The following is a 12,008-nucleotide window of genomic DNA, read 5'->3' as shown; positions in this document are numbered from 1 at the left end:
TCACATCCATCTGTAGCCTTAGTACCAGGGGAGCTAACACCAGTTTTTGACCGCCAAGAGCAGCACTAAGTACAAGTAGTGTGCAAACATACATGCAGCCAAAACATGCATGTATACAAAAACAACAATAGTAGTAGAATAGAGAGAAATAAAAGAATACAATTAACTTCAACCTCTGGCCTCTGCATATATTTGCACATATACATGAGTATATATATACATCTACACTGCGCGCGCGCAGTCACACACACACACACACACACACACACACACACACACACACACACACACACCGAAAAGAAATACATTATGGCCTTTCAAAATCTATAAGAACTCATCACCAAAAGGGTAGTGATGGTACATGTCTTTAATCCCAGTACTCAGAAGGCAGAGGCAGGTAATGTGAGTTCAAGGCCAGCCTAGTCTAAAGAGGGAGTTCCAGGCCAGCCAAAGCTGTAATACCGAGAAACCCTGTCTTGAAAATGAAAACAAAATGAGCAACAACAAAAAGAAGTCATCACCTAACAATTCATTTAAAAAATGATTGGCATAGGCTTTTTTGCACTTAGAATTCGCCTTGACAGCCAGCAAGATGGCTCAATGGTAAAGGCGTTTGCCTTAAAGCCTAATGACCTTTGTTCAATACCCAGGACTCCCATGGTAGAAGGAAAGAACAGACTCCTACAGGTTGTCCTCTGACTACACATGTGCAATATGGCACACTCTCTTGTACACACATAGATACATATGTACATACATACATACATACATACATACATACATACATAGGTGTTTGAGAAAATTTTTTGAAAGTTTGTCTAATAACCTCAGAAAGCATGTTTCTAACAAGAGCTCTAAACCTAAATTTATAGAAGTTACTCATATCATTGAAAAATCAATTGATGACAAAAATGAATTGTCTTTGGAAGTGTATTCTGCTGTTGGGCATTTGCAATTGAATTTTCTAAAAAAAATTGATTTGTGTATAGATTTTGAGGTAATATCAATTTGCAAAAACAGCACAATACATTTAACCAGATAACTCAAACTGGCACTTTGTGTACTACTTAGCATTTCCACAAATTACTGAGAAGTGACATGTTTACCTCATGTTCATATGCATTTCTGGTATGTGGAACTATTTCAAGACGTAGAGAGATTTCTCTTAGTAGCTTACCTAGCATGAAGCTCCAGAATCACCCAGCACGTGGGAGGTGGCGGTACAAGTTCAAGGTCCTAGGGTACAGAGAGTTTGATGCCCTGTCTCAGAGAGGGGGAAGGTGGGAAAGACAGAGAAGGGGAAAGAAATTAGAAATACATGATTTCAGGCCTGATGGCTGTAGTGCGCAACTTTAATCCCACCACTCAGGAGGCAGAGGCAGGAGAATGAATATCTGCGCTCAAGGCCTGCCTAGTCTACAGAGTGAGTTCAAGGACAGCCAGGACTATACAGTTCAAGAAATGAGAGAGAGAGAGAGAAGAAAGAAATAGATGCTGATTTTGGTGTTTTTAAATATATTAAGACCTTTCCTACCAGGATTAAGCAGTCTTCTACCTCCGTTTGGGTTGGGTTGGGTTGGGTTGGGTTGGGTTGGGTTTTTCTTTCTGTCCTTGGATGGCACCACTGATCCCTTGAGTTGTTCTAACAAGAACAAGACACCGATCATCTTGCACTAATCCTTTCTTACACCCACAAAACCAATCCAGCTCTGAAAGTCCAGTCTGCCCTGTGTTAAGTCCCTCCCTTCATAGTGAGCTAATTACAGATAAAAAATGAATTTTGTGGAGATTCAGTAGAGTGAAACAGTAAACTCTTGCCTTCCCTGAGTTCTGTTTTCCCAATTAAGTGGCTAACGACATGTGCACAAAGAAGCTGCTTTCAATTTTAAACTCATAATTGAATGGGACCTCCTTGTATTCATTTCCAGGTGTGTTTGTGTTTAAGGAATACTGACAATCGGTCATTGAAATCGTGGGGTTTGGTCTTGTGGAATGTGTTACTATTGATTAAGACCCCTCTCTCTTCACCCTAAAGCAGCGTTCTTTTATTGCTTGTCAATAACCTGTTTTCTAAAAGAAGAGCATGTTCTTTCTTGCTTGACCAGCCTGCCGCTTAGCCTTCTCGATACTTCCATTGCTTGTAGACACCATTCCTGGTGGATGATTCCAGGGGGTGGGAGGGACATCCATCACCAGTTCAATAGATTAGCCCAGTCCTAGATTGTGAGCCATACTCCACCTCAGCCCGAGACCACACAGAATTAAATCATGAGCTCTGGCAGATCTGCCCTTTGGAAGCATAGAGAACACACATGACACTTGGATTGATATAAAAAGACATCAGGCCACATGATCCAGAAAATAGTTCAGGAAAAACTCCAGCTGGGAATGTGTACTGCAAATCCCCCACTAAGCCAATCAGTGATAGGGTGGTAGATGATGCAATTTTTGTTCTTTTTTTTTTTTTTTTTTTTTTTTTTTTTTTTTTCCATGAAGTAAAATTCTGCCAAGACAATGTTGCTGGCCTGGGAGAACAGCTGATAAAATACTGCAGAGTAGAAGAGAGTGGGGAGGGAGGCAAAGGGAATATTTAAAGTGAGGCCAGTAAAATATCAATTTTATGCATTTCACTTGCTAAAAGATTTCTTGGTATTCTCTTTTTGCTTGTTTGTTTTGCTCTTTTGTTTTTATTTGAGGTGTTTGGAGTTTCTGTTTGTTTGTTTGTTTGTTTTGAGACAGGGTTTCATGTAGCTCAGGCTGGCCTTGAAGCCAGAAACCTCCTGCTTCAGCCTCCCAAAAGCCAATATTGAAAAACTAAGATAGGACTTCTCAACCTGCTCACTACTGACATTTGGAATCAGATCTTTGTTGAGAACTGGGGATCCTGGCATATGGAATGTTCCACAGCATCTCTGGCTTCCCCCTCCCTAGAGAGATGCCACCATTGTCACAACCAAAAGCTGTCACAATTCTGTCTCCTGCTGAAAACTATTACGGATTAAGAGCTCATTGCCCTGAAATACTGAAGAATTGTAGACTCCAGCCAAACGTGCTGTTTTGTGCAATTGTATTTATAGATCAACGTGGGAGGGATAGTGTCAGCCATCCCCAAGCTGTTAGACTAGACACGAAGACATGCACTCTCTGGCCCCTCCTACTCTATGCAAAAACACATCTGTGTGAGAATTGTACCGAGTCTCACTCACACCAGTGAGTGCACTGGGGTCTGCCCTCCACAGTTTGTCTCCTACCATAGCAATGAAAGCACCCTCGCTGTTGGCAAATGCACTAACTTAAAGATGCCTTAGATCTCTCTGGAGAGTTCTATCTGAAGGTAAGTATTAAACCAAAAGCGCCTGGCCCCTCTGTCTCTGAAAGGGATCTTCTAACAAAGCTTTAGGAGATCTCAGGCTATGCACAGCCCACTCGCTAACACCTTTCACCAGCTCACTTGCCAAGAGGCACCCTTCAGTGATTTACACTTAACTAACTTCCTTGCCCTCACTCCCTCCTTTGGCTGGTTTATCTAACTTTATGATTTACCCCATAAAGTTAGTTAATCACATGCTTTAAAAAAAAAAGAAAGAAAGAAACCTGTTTGGCTACTGCTGAGCTACTGTCTTCCCCTAAAGTGCCCGGATTAAAGTTTGTGTTTAATAACGGAAGTTGCCCACGTCTTGACTTCTTTCAGATATGACAATGGATGATGTTCGGGAATACGAGAAAAACATGCATGAACAAACCAACATAAAAGTTTGCAATCAGCACTCCTCCACTGTGGATGACATAGAGGGCCATGCGCAGACCAGTGTATGTAGACTGTTCAAAGCGAGTTGCCCACCCTGTGCGAAACAGACACCGAAACCCATCTATCAGACCCTTAAAATGCTGCTCCCTAGCCTCCTGTGAAAGCACAGCCCTGTCCCGAGACTGTGGTTGAAGATGCCCCCCACCCCTGATTCTTTGAGTTGGCTGTGTCAGTCACCTGTGTCTTCCAGATCTTTCCATTCTTGCAAGTGGCTTAACTTCATGGCTACCCCGGTCATAAAACCCAGGACACAGAGAGTGGTGAGGCCTGTGAGATGACCTGCACCTATCATAAGCTGGCATAAGAGTGACAGTGCCTGTCAAATGTAAAGTAGATCAAATGTCAGACTTTTCAAGGCATAGTTAACACTATGCTCCACGGAGGGCTTTGCTCATCGATGCTTTAAGTTTCTTAGGCTTTGAAAGGCTTTCTACAACTCTTTCAGGCTCTTTTTTCTCCATCAGTTCTTTTAATCTAAAATAATCTGAAGACTAAACTATAGTCCATGCATACACACATGCCAAGGGGTGGAGGTATGATGATCCGGGATTTAGGAAGGAATGTTACATAGTAGATCCAGTCTGGGACTTAACCAAGGCCTTGAAGAGCCCCAGGAGATTGACAACCTTGGGTTACTGAGCTGACTTCATGGTATATACGGGAATGTAAATATAAGTTATCTCTCAGTCAGTCAAGCTAATGAAGAGGAGGTATAGATAACAAAGGATTAATCACTAAAGCATAGGGGTCTCAGAAAGAGCTGTGATCTCTCTGGGAATATTTGAGTTCCTACGTCTGCCATGCCCAGGAATAATATATATGAGATACTTTAAAAAATCAACAACGTAGTTATATGTGACTGGTACTTTTGTTTTTTAAGAAATGAGAAGGCAGGGTCTAAAGCAATGTTTTTCAACCTGTGGGTCACAACCCCTTTGTGGCCCAAATGACCCTTTCATGGGTCGCCTAAGACCATCCAAAAACACAGATACTCACATTATGATTCGTGACAATCTCAACATTACAGTTATGAAGTAGCAACAAAAATAATTTTATGGTTGGGATCACAACATTAGGAAGGTTGAGAACCACTGCTCTAAGGAGACGACTCAGAGCACTGGCTGCTCTTGCAGAAGACCCTGGTTCGGTTCCCAACACCCATGTCTAGTGGTTCACAGCTGCCTTTAACTCCAGGCCCAGAGTATCCAATGCCCTCTTCCATCCTCAGCAGAGTAAATAAATAAGTGATAAATCTTTAAAAAGAAAAAACGAGAATATAATTACAGAACTTAAGAGGTGGCTGTTGTGACAAAGGCTTTAGAAATTTCAAAGACTTTCTGGTAACATTTTGGAAATGTTGAGAGCATGTCCTTGAACTGTGCCTTGCTAGGCTAGTGCACGGCATCAGATGCATGTGGCTGCCCGTGAGCCTGAGAGTGGTCCAGCTCTGCCTTGCATGCTCTGATCAGGTTTTGCAGGAAAATGTTGGGGACAGCATTGGCTGAAGGTTTGCTCCGATTTTGATCAGATAGCTCCCGCCCCTCCTCTTTTCCTGCTCTAAAGATAGGAATGTTCTTTAAGGAAACTGTTCCTGAATTTTCCGTTACTTTTGATTACCTTTTCTCTTAGGAATGTCAAACACAGTGCCCATCAACAGCTCTGAAAGTTGCTCACTATAAACAGGACCAGACAAAGAAAGCTACAGGGGGAGGAAGGAAAAGGGATGGCTGAAGGGCGCTGAGTACATCTGTTTCCAGGGTCTAAGCCAGGCATGGTGGCTGAACTGAGGCAGGAGGATTGCCTTGAGTGGGAGGCCAGCCTGAGCTGCAATTCCAGACCCTCTCTCAGGATGGGGGAGGGGGAAGGTTACAGCTTGAGGCCTTCGCATGCATTCTTTCTGTTTGAATTCGTTGTTGACATTAAGTCAGCTTACTGTGTAGAAGGTGAGAATCCAGAGTGGCCCCTGTCTTCCAGAAAGTCCCCCATAGCCTCTGGCTGCAAACCACCCACTGTTGCCATGATTTCAGCATACTGGTTGTCTTGTGACATTGCCCCCTTTCTTTGGAATTTTGTGAAATCAGGGGCCATTTATTTTTCACTGTCTTACTTTTCTATCATAATGAAAAGATGCTTCAAGTTGAGAGGCTGTGTAAAAACTGCACGGACGGGCCAGCAAGGTGACTCAGCAGGGAAAGGCCATTGCCACACAAGCCTAGTGACCTGAGCTTGGTTGCCAGAACTCATGCAGCTGTGGAAAGAGAATAAAATTGGCTCCACAAAGTTGCCTTTTGACCTTCATGCACGCACGTGCATGCACACATGCGCACACACGCATGCATACTATTTCTCTCTCTCTCTCTCTCTCTCTCACACACACACACACACACACACACACACTAAAGCTTAAAAATAAAAATTTTTAAAAATGTATAAATAGTACTAAAACCACACGTGGGCAGAGTGCCAGTCATGTACAAAGCCCTGGGCACCACATAAACCAAGGCTGGAATCACACACCTGTGATCCCAGCACTGGGGAGGGGGAGGCAGGAGGATCAGAATCCAAAGTCATCCTCAGCAACAGAGTGAGTCAGAGGACAGCCTGAGCTACCCAAGGGCCTTATCTAAAAATGAAAAATAACAACCTTCATGGCTGCTAACATGAAATATAAATAAGTTAAGTTGGGAGTAAGCAAAATTAGCATCCATGAGCATAGCAATTAAAAAAAAAAAAAGTCTCATTGACAATTGAAAGATTTCAAACCCTCCAAGGAAGATACTGACTTAAAAAAAAAAAAAATCTAAATTCTGTACTCTGTGTCGTTTCTGCCCCCTGCTGGGTACATTCAGTATCGCAATGTCTTGGGCCACTTGTTAACCAAGTAATTTTTCGAAATTGCTATCCATGTATTAGTGTAAAGACATATCCTGGCTCACTAAAATTTTTTATGAAGTTCCAATTTCATTTCCAAGTAAATGCTTCTTTTACAGAACTTAATATCATTTATTCATTTAAAAGTGGTAAGTTCATAGGTATACTTTTTCTTAAAATAATATAAATTTTGCATTATGTCAACTCAGCTGCAAGTTTTTAATCTCCTTTGTAAAAAAACAAAACAAAACAAATTTCCCCTTCAGGAAATTTTAATAATTTCATAAGGAAATCAAATCATTACAGATTTCATTTCATGGAAAATGATTTTTGAGCCAGGCATGGTGTCACACGCCTTTAATCCCAGCAACTGGTAGGCAGAGGCCGGTGGATCTCTGAGTTTGAGACAAACATGGTTTACAAGTCAAGTTCCAGTACTGCTGGGGCTACACAGAAAAACTCTGCCTCTAAAAACTAAAAAAAAGAAAGAAAAGAAAAATGTTTATTGTTTTGATATTATAAAACCCAGTAGTGGAGCTGAGGAATGTAGCTTCTGCCCTGCATACCCCAGGCCCTGAGTTTGATCCCCAGCAACACCAAGGACATCTGGGATGATGAACTTTGTGTTGTTACTATCCATTCCACATTCAGCATTTCTAAGGTGTGTTGCTGAGATGTGCACTATCATTTCAGAAGTCCGAACCATCGAGGACCAGAAAGAATGAAACATAGACCTATGTGAGCCAAAGTAGAGAAAGACAGGTCATGGGTTCCACTCTACATCAGGGTTCTTTTGATATTCCCGTTTTCTCTGTTCCCAGTAAGAGAAAAATCGCCAAAATATGCCAGGAATAGCCAGACTGACAGTAATTCCTAACAACAATAACAAGGGCCCACAAGATGTCTCAGTGCCTAAAGGTGCTTGCCACCTAGCCAGGTGACATGAGTTGATCCCTGGGACCCACAGGGTGGAAGGCAAGAACCAACTCCCAGAAGTTGTCCTCTGACCTCCACGTGCCCTCCTCCAACACTAGTTACAGGTGGTTGTGAACCATCTGGTGTCAGTGCTGGGAACTGAACTCTGGTCCTCTGGAAGATCATATGTGCAAAAAATTGCCTTAATGACCTTTGTATGGTAGGTGTAACCCAGTGTAATAAAAGCCTCATGTATCCACAACAGCCACACACACCAAGTGCTTGCAGGTGCCCATGTGCACACAGGCACACACACACACACCTTGCACACATTTACTGGATCTGATTTTACACTCCCTTGTTAAATCCTAATTCAGAATACTTAACATACTAATTGAAGTGGCTGGACAGCTGGCTCAGCAATTAAGAGCTCTTGTGCTGAGTGATACTGAGGACTGAAATTGGGATCAAAGCATCCAGGTAATAATCCAGACACCCCGCAAAACCTGCAGCTCTAGCTCAAGGGGGCTGGAGGTAGAAATAGGAGGATCAAGGGGGCAGAAAATGTGAGCCTGGCTTCTGGGAAAGACCCAGCATCAAAGGAATAGAAGGAGATAATAATGTCTTCTGCCTTCTCTGTGTGCTCAGAGGTTTTTTTGTGCATGTACACACACACACACACACACACACACACACACACACACACACACACACACACACACAGGATGGCTGACTGAGTAAAGGTGGCTACCACTGCCAAGTCCGCCAACCTGAGTTCAAACCAGTGAACTCAGGAACAATAGCGTAAAAACTGACTCCTCAAAGATGTCCTCCAACCAGCACCCATCCACCCCACCACACACATCCCTGCTCACACAGCAAATAAAGAAAACGTATTTCAGTAACTTCTAAATACTAATTGAAGAGTCCTTTGGAAAAACTTGAATTGATAGCCAAAAACAGAAATCTTCTTTTCGTGGATGTGTCTCAGTAACAGAGACGGGTGGGGGGGGATCAAATTGAGGATTTAATGTTTCAAAGACAATTTGGGTTTGTGATGGGTAGGGGCCTCCTTCGTTGTAGATAAGAGTCCCTAGACTTAACTCTGAACCCATTTGCACGTCCGTCCGAATGGTAACTGCTGCTGCTTCTCTCTCTTTTCCCTTTGAAGACATGACGATGGATGAAGTGCGAGAATTCGAACGAGCCACTCAGGAAGCCACCAACAAGAAAATCGGCGTTTTCCCACCCGCCATTTCGATCTCCAGCATGGCCCTGCTGCCTTCCTCGGTGCGCAGCGCCCCATCCAGCGCTCCGTCCACCCCTCTCTCCACAGATGCGCCCGAATTTCTGTCCATTCCCAAAGACCGGCCCCGGAAAAAATCTGCCCCAGAGACACTCACACTTCCGGATCCCGAGAAAAAAACCACCCTGAATTTACCTGGTGTCCACTCTTCTGAAAAGCCATGTCGGCCCAAATCAGAGTAACTTCATGTGAACATCCCATTGGGTTTTGTATTTTCATTTGAGGCTTTTTTTTTTTTTTTTTTTTTTTTTTTTTTAAGAATCCTCTGATAGAGGAAAAAGACTGCCTCATCTGTCACTCAGATGTGTTCTTTGATCTCAGAGTGTGCATGTGGTTAAATAATTTCACAGGTAGCAAGAGCCCCTACGTGTACAGCATCATAGTGAATATGAGACTTAAGGCTAGGGAAAAAAAAAAAACCAATCAGGAGGAGCTGAGGATGGAACTTAGCGGGTAGAGTGTGCTAATGTAGCTTGCACGAAAGCCCAAGGTTCCATCCCCAGCCTGGTTAGGTAGACAAGAGGATCAGAAGTTCAGGGTCAGCCTTAGCCATATACAAAGTTTGAGGCCAGCCTGGGTTATATGAGACCCTGTCTCAAAAGCAAATTTAAACCCACAGGATCATCTACAGCTTTGTATATGGGTCAGGAAGGAAGCCTTGTTTGGGAGGCCTTGGCGAGTCTGATGTGGGCTTCTGTGGTAAACATGTGAACAGATGAAAACTATGAAGCCTTTTATTTTCTTTTTTGGAGTAAAATAATGAAGTCAGTTTCCTCCCATCAAACCAAACCTGAAATTCTCAACGACACGACAACAAAAACAGAAAAGAAAATGGTCTCTCAGGGGTCACATGCCTAATTGTTAAATTTTGGACTGCTGACCACCAATACTTGAATTCTGTTGTTACCAATATTCCTGTTTTGATTAGTCTGACTCAGGATTTGGGGCCTAATCAACTCCTTAAATTTTTGAGAATTTTAATGACCAACTTCTAGAGGCCCCAAGTGCAATTACCGGTGACTTCTTTATACCTTTTCATAGAATTTAATAAAGATCCCATCTGTTCCCATCACTTAGAAACTTCCCCTTTTGTGCCCTGGTGGCCTCTCAAATCTTTAGACTTGCCCGGATGACTGTGACCATAGTTGGTATAATGTGGAATGTTCTGGTGAGACAAACATCTCTTCAGGTACCAACGAAGCTTGACCTGTGAGCTTCCTTCATCCATTACGATTTTCAAAAATTTCAATGAACTAAATAAAATTCATTGACAATCTCCCACTTGAGGAAGGTCAGGGTGGACTAAGTTACCTGGGCTTAACCACTGTCAGAATGTCTGATGTCTGAACCTTGCAAACGAGAACCCTCCCCACCTGGTGGACTCTTAGCAACACCCAGACGTCCCTGCCATGGGTTGCCAATTACCAGGTTTTAGAACACACTGTCATTCTCTTACTTGTTCCTTACAATCCAAATACTGGGGACTGTGGTGTAGCTCAATGGTAGAGTTCTTGCCTAGCATGCAAGAGGTCCTGGGTTCGGTCCCCAACACTGCAAAAAGGGAACAGTGTAATCGGCAATGTAAATACAGCCAAATAGTAGAATCTCAGACTATTTGTACAGAGATGTGGTCATAAATGCCCCCTTTGTCTCCTCCTCGTTGCTGAAAGATGGGGAAATGTACAGCAGAGTCCAGGCCAACAGCTGGCAAGGCCATTCATCAAGTGGCAGAAAGAGAAATCTGTCACAGTTGCACCTCACTGCCTTTAAACCCACAAGGAAGGCAAGCAGAATGTCAGTGACAACAGGTAGCCGGGGAACTCCAGAGCTCATGTCCTAGCTGTCCTTCCTGACTGTGACTTCCAACCTCAGGAAAGGAAATCACCCCCAACACAGATCCCAAAGGAAACAAAACAGACCAAGGAGTGTATTCTCCTTCCCTGACCCCCCCCCCCAGCCAGTGGACCCTGCCTGCACCCTCTGTTGAGTGCTCCACACTCCGCAGTGTCTCTCCTGTCCATGACCTCTCCCAAGGCACAGGTGCTGGCCCCTTGAGTGTGTCTAGATCATTTCTTTATCTGTAGATGGACATTGCTCCCAATTCTCAAAGGAACGCAACTGCGAATGGCTTTGTGCATCAGTGCATCAGCGTATCTTTTCCTTAAGGTGACAGTACCACAGTAGGGTACCCTCCTTTGCATGGTATGGAAGCATGAATCTCGCTTGTGGGAAATGTTAATCCTTTCTCAAACCCTTTGGACTTCTCAGTGATCCCCTCTCCGTGCTGTACTCAATGAGAATGTCTGCCTTTAACAAGCAAAATCCCCCTTTCAGAAGATGCGGAGATAGTATATGTAACTGCTTACCATTTGCAAGCTGAAATCGGGCTGGGGCGGGCTTATGGTTTTCATGTAGTCCAAATTGATTTTGTGCGGTGGTTAGCCCATCTGGCACCTAGTTTTTTCATTAATACCATGCCACTTCCCCCTTCTCTATACCAGCTTCTATTGTCAAGGTCAACAATCCGGTTCACTTTCAAAAATTACTTTCTGATTCCCTTCTTTTTGTGTGAGTTTTCTTTGCTTTATAGTCAGCTCAGTTGCAGTGCTAACCGACGAGTGATAGTGTGATTCTTAACCGACACTCGTGTGTCCAATTTTCCTGCCTACATGTGGTTCACCTGTGTGACAAATTGGGAAGGGGTTCTGGATAGTTCAGTAGCTGCTTTGAGTATTTAATCCAGTCGTCACAAAGCATAAATGACTTCAGTATTTTCTAAATCTTGATTTCCAAGTATCTTTTCGCTCTGTCCTTACCTGAATCTGCTATTGCGGGGAACAAGTCTGCAATGACTGTGTACATAGTACATGAATAATTCTTGTGAGGATGGAAACAAAACGGCTGCATGGTGGAAACTGGGGAAGACAAACAAGTATATAGCAGAAACCTGAATTTACCAAGCATGTTTGAGGGGAAAATAGAATCCTTAACTCAGTGCCTCTGTCTGCCTTGTGAGAACCTTCAACTTTGTTCACCAAAATTGTATTATACCTGTACATATTTTATATATATATATATATATAAATATACAAATGCAGTATAGTGAGT

General features: G+C 43.1%; 1 protein-coding gene and 1 non-coding gene across 2 annotated transcripts in view; both read left to right on the top strand.

Annotated features, from left to right (window-relative positions):
• The window catches only part of Pitpnc1 (phosphatidylinositol transfer protein cytoplasmic 1), a 252,775-nt gene extending 243,624 nt beyond the window's left edge, over positions 1 to 9,151 (top strand). Inside the window, exon 9 of the mRNA XM_051179490.1 lies at positions 8,766 to 9,151. Coding sequence (XP_051035447.1) covers positions 8,766 to 9,082 — 317 coding nt within the window. The 3' untranslated portion in view covers positions 9,083 to 9,151. The remainder of the gene's footprint in view (positions 1 to 8,765) is intronic.
• Positions 9,152 to 10,385: 1,234 nt separating this feature from the next.
• Trnaa-agc (transfer RNA alanine (anticodon AGC)) lies at positions 10,386 to 10,457 on the top strand. Its single transcript has one exon. It is a non-coding gene; the product is annotated as a tRNA-Ala (tRNA).
• Positions 10,458 to 12,008: the final 1,551 nt, after the last annotated feature.

This window comes from Phodopus roborovskii, unplaced genomic scaffold, assembly GCF_943737965.1.
Source record: "Phodopus roborovskii unplaced genomic scaffold, PHOROB, whole genome shotgun sequence".
In the NCBI taxonomy this organism is placed as follows: domain Eukaryota; kingdom Metazoa; phylum Chordata; class Mammalia; order Rodentia; family Cricetidae; genus Phodopus; species Phodopus roborovskii.
Note: the sequence above shows the minus strand (reverse complement) of the source record. Positions and strands in the feature narration are given on the sequence as shown.